The sequence below is a fragment of the Castanea sativa genome, chromosome 11 (genome assembly GCF_040712315.1).
Source record: "Castanea sativa cultivar Marrone di Chiusa Pesio chromosome 11, ASM4071231v1".
Lineage (NCBI taxonomy): Eukaryota > Viridiplantae > Streptophyta > Magnoliopsida > Fagales > Fagaceae > Castanea > Castanea sativa.
Genome location: NC_134023.1, coordinates 32,373,525 through 32,379,098, shown reverse-complemented (window position 1 = coordinate 32,379,098; position 5,574 = coordinate 32,373,525). Strand labels below are relative to the sequence as shown.

At 38.0% G+C, this 5,574-nt stretch overlaps 1 protein-coding gene across 1 annotated transcript; it reads right to left on the bottom strand.

Annotated features, from left to right (window-relative positions):
* Positions 1–3,033: 3,033 nt before the first annotated feature.
* On the bottom strand, positions 3,034–5,086 carry LOC142615714 (putative receptor-like protein kinase At5g24010). Its single transcript, XM_075788483.1, has one exon. It carries the CDS (start codon positions 4,843–4,845, stop codon positions 3,433–3,435), a length of 1,413 nt encoding a protein of 470 aa, XP_075644598.1. The 5' UTR covers positions 4,846–5,086; the 3' UTR covers positions 3,034–3,432.
* Between the last annotated feature and the right edge of the window lie 488 nt (positions 5,087–5,574).

Genomic DNA, 5,574 nt, shown 5'->3' with positions numbered 1-5,574 from the left:
ATTTCCTTGGGTAGACTGCAGGAAGACCAGGATGGTAGACCAACAGTGAATCAACTTATCGATTAACTGAAAACCAAAAGACAGAAAGAAGTGGGGATATTTGGAGGAAGATATAGAAACTAAAGATCTATGAAATAATAAAGATACCTATGGATAGTTGCTGCAGATATTATTCCTACAATTACTAAGCTATCTTTTCTGGGAAACTAAACGGGCCAGAGCTGCCCGCTATGTTGAAAGGATGAAGAAACAACATTACATTGTTCAAAGTTCAAACACTGTGATGTAGCCAAAGAGGCGATCAGCATTGAGTGCATTCCTGCAACCACCATTGAACAACTGGTGTTGCACCTCATAGAAGAGAAGACTATCCATTACTAGAGGTCGAGCAAAGAAAATAAGTTACTCTATTCTCGATACTAACAATGGACATCATTTGGAAGGAAGGAGTAGAGTGAGGTTTGTTTGGTTGTTAAGCCACATTGTCCGAGAACTAAACTCTAATGTGTGCAGCCATCTCCCAGGTATGGGGCTTCAACCCTACAGCAAATTTATGCAAATATAAAAATCAAAGCCTGAACAGGGGATGCTAGAGATAAACAATGATGCGGTGAGGTGATAGGTATTTCTCACTCCCTACTTGCTGCCGTGGTTAGAAACGTTGGAGAATGTTTGCAAGCAGTTGTGAAATCCTCATCTACTGAGCCTGAAGCCGCAGAAGCTGAAGCCTTCAAATGGTTTTTTTTTTTTTTTTTAAATTTTAATTTTAATTTTTTAATTGCAAGGGAACTGAAGCAAAGAAAAATCACTTTTTAAGGGGGACTTAAAAAGTGTGTTCAAGCTATCAGATTCAAAGACCTTCCAAGCTAGTTGGAGAATCTCGTACGTAACTTTGGACATGGTTGATTTGTCTCAGATACTTGACTTATGTTGTTTTTAGTCGGGTTCGCCTACTGCTAACAAATCCATGCATGTGCTGGGTAAATGGGCCTTGCAGAATTCTTTAGTTGGTCAACTATGGGATTACTCTAATTCTCCTACTCTTGGAGGCTGTGGCCTCTTACTCCAGTTGTAGCCTTCCTTTGTTACAATAAAAGTCTTTTCTCAGCCAGAGAAAAAAAAAAATTCTTATAATGTACTAGCACATTCTACTGCGGTTGGGCGTTTGTTTGAAAGGTCAGGGGAACCCGATTGCTATCTCATCCATATATAACTCTGTTATGGAATCTCATGGAAGAGAAGGTAGTAGTTGTTAGAGAAATGCACATACACACAAAATCAGGTGTCAAATGTTTTGTAAAAACTTGTCTCTCTAGGCTTTCTCCTAGTTGTTTTGTTCCCTATAATTTGTTAATCAAATTTAATTGTTGGATTTTTTTTTTGGTGGGGGGCGGGGGGGGGGGGGGGGGTGTGGGTTATGAAGAAATTTCTCTAATTGGACAAACAAAGGCTGCATTTAGTTGAATGTAAAATATTTTCAGGTGAAAATATTTTCTGGAAAGAAAAATATATTTTTAGTGTTTTGTTGCATTTTGAAAATTGTAGTAGAAAATATTTTCAAGTGTTTGGTAACATTCTGAAAAATACAAATTTTCTATTGGTTTCTCACATTTTCTCAACCATTTTCTCAACTACCAAACAAATTTATAATAGAAAATTGCAAGACGTAAACTTTTTAAAGAAACAAAAATCAAAATAACACCATTAACGCGATCAAACAGAGAGGGGGAGGAAGAAAGAGTGAGAGATCGAGAGAGGTTGAAATCGGGTCAAGGCTATGTTTGGTGGTGACGACGAGCTTCAGGCGGCGACTATGAGCCAATAGCGGCAATCTGATTCTCCTAGGTTCAAGCTCTCTCTCTTCTGTTTCACTTTCCCTTCAAGCTCTCTCTCTCTCTCGTGTCTGGTTTCAAAGCGTAAAACTTGATTTGAATTTCTAGGTTGGTTCGAACGAGGGATGGGTCAATGAGGATGAGGATGAGGGATGGATCGGTGGAGGACGAGGACAAGGGATGGGTCGACGAAGTGGCTTGCATGCGACGGCGAGACTGTGTGTAGAGGGGTGGTTCTGGGCATCACCGGCGAAGATGGGTTTGAACAAGGACGGTGACCTGACCGACGAGGATGTGCCTGGGTTCTTCAGGTGGAGTGTGGTTGAGCTCTCTCTTCTTGAAGGTAAATTAAGAATGGAAATGAATTTACGGGTGAGAAGGGTTATTTTCCGGTCAACGTTGATTTGAATTTTCGTTTGACTGAATTTTCTATAACTACCAAACACACAAAAGGCTGGAAAATAATTTCTTGAAAGCGTTTTCAGCCGAAACAAACGCAGCCAAAATGTGAAATCTGGGAGAAAGAAAAACTAATTAAATTATATATATTCAAGCATCAGCTACTTAAAATCGGAGAGATTTCAAAGACAAGCATTTTTACAACTAAGAAAAGTCTACTAATCTCTTTTTATATCAACATATGCTGAGAATAATTCAGAACACTTTAAATAACCTTGGTTATATCACACCATAAGCTGTTGCAGTACACAAATCTCAAAATTATGAGGGGAAAAAATCTTAAAATCAGCACCAAGCTATTGAAAATTTGAAACTTATAAATTGAGCAAGGGAAAACAAAACCTGTAAATTACCAACTAGTGCTGCCTAGGATGGACACCAAGCCATTGAAGGTAAAACTAGAACAATAAATCTAATTACTCAAGCAAACTGTAAATAGTACTAGGTTCTTTAAAAGAAAACTCCCAACTTATTATCTTATTAAGGAAAGGAAACTATTCTAACCAATGATATGAAGTCTATCTATCTAGTAAGAGAATTAATAAAATTCATAATCCAAGTACGAAACAATTACAGAAAGTAAATAAATCCAATTAAATTATTAGACCTTAAGCCCAATTGGTTGTAGGTTTTACTCATAAGGTTTTAAGGGCCATTTTCTTCTTGCACCATCGTCCATGAGCATGTGTACTTGAGGCTTGTATCCACCTCACAGACAAAATTTAAAAATCAGAGGAAGTTGTGCACTGAGAATGGATAAATATGGCACTGTTACATCATTAAAGGCCTGCTTATTACAGGGATTGTACAACAAAGCAAATCATGACAACTCTAGCTCACTAAGGAGCACATAGAACATAACAGCAACAGAAAAAAGCCAACAAATGTATTCTTCAACTATATACTACTAATACAACTTACAAATAGTAATACGGTACTCTGCAAATTACATGAAGCTCTTTCAAGACTTTATATTCAAACTTATACTTATCTTATGTTACAGAGAATACAACAGGGAACTCTACTATTCTTCCAGCAATTCCTAACCCCAGAAAAGATAAGCACTACACTAATTTTCTATAGCATGCTCGTGTTATATGTCACGTAAATCCTTGTAGTTTTAGATCCATACCAAATTACACTATGGCTGCAGGGAGCCTGACTTGACATTAACATTGGGAACATCCATAGGCAATTTTGACCACATGACAGAGTCCTTTAATCCAGTCATCCTCCTACGCATGACCAAAGATAGAATTACCAGCAAACAAACAGCAGCAATCAAAGGAACCAGAACATGGATATTTCCTCTTGGCCAACTGTTCAAAATGAACTCCGCAGGCAAGTCACCAACAAGACTCCCCATAGAATTATTCAACTTCATAATCTCAACAGCATTTAGAATACCATCAATCCCATACGCATAGCTCATATTTGAAGGCCCAACACTAACAGTTAAAACCCCAGAACTATCTCCATCGACCACGTAGTCCGCATAGAACGGAGCAGCCAATACATAATTGGTAACACCCGACAAATCCAAATCTTTATATGCCAAATTCCCATTAACATACACATTGAAATACAGCAAAGCAATTGAAATACTAGCAATGTCACAAAAATGCAAACGAACAAGATACTTAAATCCCCCCTTCACAGGAAACACCCATGTAATGTTAACATCAGGAATTGAAGCATTTGTACTCTTAATCACTCGTGCTGTATTATACACATTATCCGGACCAACCTCACGGCTTGCCCCTCCCACTTGGTACCTAATCCGACCACTAAAATACACCCTTTTCGACCCAAAACTCGACTTCAAAAAATCATTATCAGGAACCCAAGTCCTCCACAAAGTATCATTGAAAGGTGTAACTTTAGGCCCTCCCACGTTGACCCTATACACAACTTCAAGAGCTTGTTCAACCAACCCATCAAATTGCTCAATTTTCTCAGAGCTCACATACTGAGCCGTGTCAACAATCAGATCTTTTGGTGCAGAAATCACTTCAATAGCATTCACATACGCAAACTTAGACTTACAAATGGGTACAAAAGTGATTACAAGCCTACCAGTCTCAACCCAGATCAGGTACTCCATAACTTTTGGGCTGTCTAAATTCCCACCAATGAAATCACTCAAAACCACAAACCCATTAACGAGAACATGAAATTGAGCATCATTAAAATCAAATTTTGAAGAACTAAGGTTGTGGAAATGAAGACGTACCATGTGGGTCCCCTTGTCCTTGATTTCAAACTCGTACCTCGAAGGCTTCGTGAAGACTCGAGCTGTTTGGTATATACCAGGAGAGACATCAAAAGGGTTGTTGCTTTTGAGTGAGACAGAGCGAGTTGAGCTGAGCCAGTGAGATTTGAAGCGGGACGAGTCGGAAATGAATAGGCGATTGTCTACGGTGGAGTCCAGGGTGGAACCGCAGTCGATGAGGTAGTTGTCAACGGGGGAGAAGAAGGTGTAAGAGAGAGCTGTGAGGGTAGAGAGAGAAAGTAGGAAGAGAGTCAAAACAAAGTTTCTGTGTAGAAACTCCATTAGAGAGAGAGAGAGAGAGAGAGAGTTGAAGCCGAGATACTGCAAGAGAATAATTCTGAGGTTTGTAAGGAGAACACTTTGTTTGTATAGACGAAGAATTGAAGACCGAGTCGCGTTGTGGGGTCCACGCGTATTGTTCTGGTTGGCTAACAGGCTGGACTACACGACTAGGATACGTATGGATTGATTTTTCTACGCCAAAATTCACTATCACTCATGGAGCTTCTTCTACCACCGTTACTTTTGCCACGACATGTTGAGGTCGGTCGACATCAGGGGCGGAACTACCCTTGGAGCGGGGGCAACCCCCCTTTTAATATTATTATATATATGTTTATTAATTTTAACAATTTCATTCTATAAAATTACATTTTATTTTCCTTTAACAATATCATTAATTCTTTTAATACTAATGTTATACTTACAAATTTTTTTATAATATTTTTACAAACTTTTTTTGCAGCAAATTCTTATTGGTTTGCATATGGACACACCACTCACATCATTTTTTACTTACTAATAACTACTTATTACATAAGTAATTTATAAAAAAAATCTAGCATTTTCCTCATTTTAGTGACCATAAAAAAATTTATAGATCTAAAATCTAAAACAAAATATCCAAGCCAAAAAAAAAACCTCAACAATAAAAATTACGAGTAAAACTAAAAACAAAATTAAGCTCAATTAACTAATTTTATCTAAAATTAATAACCCTGCCCTTTTAAA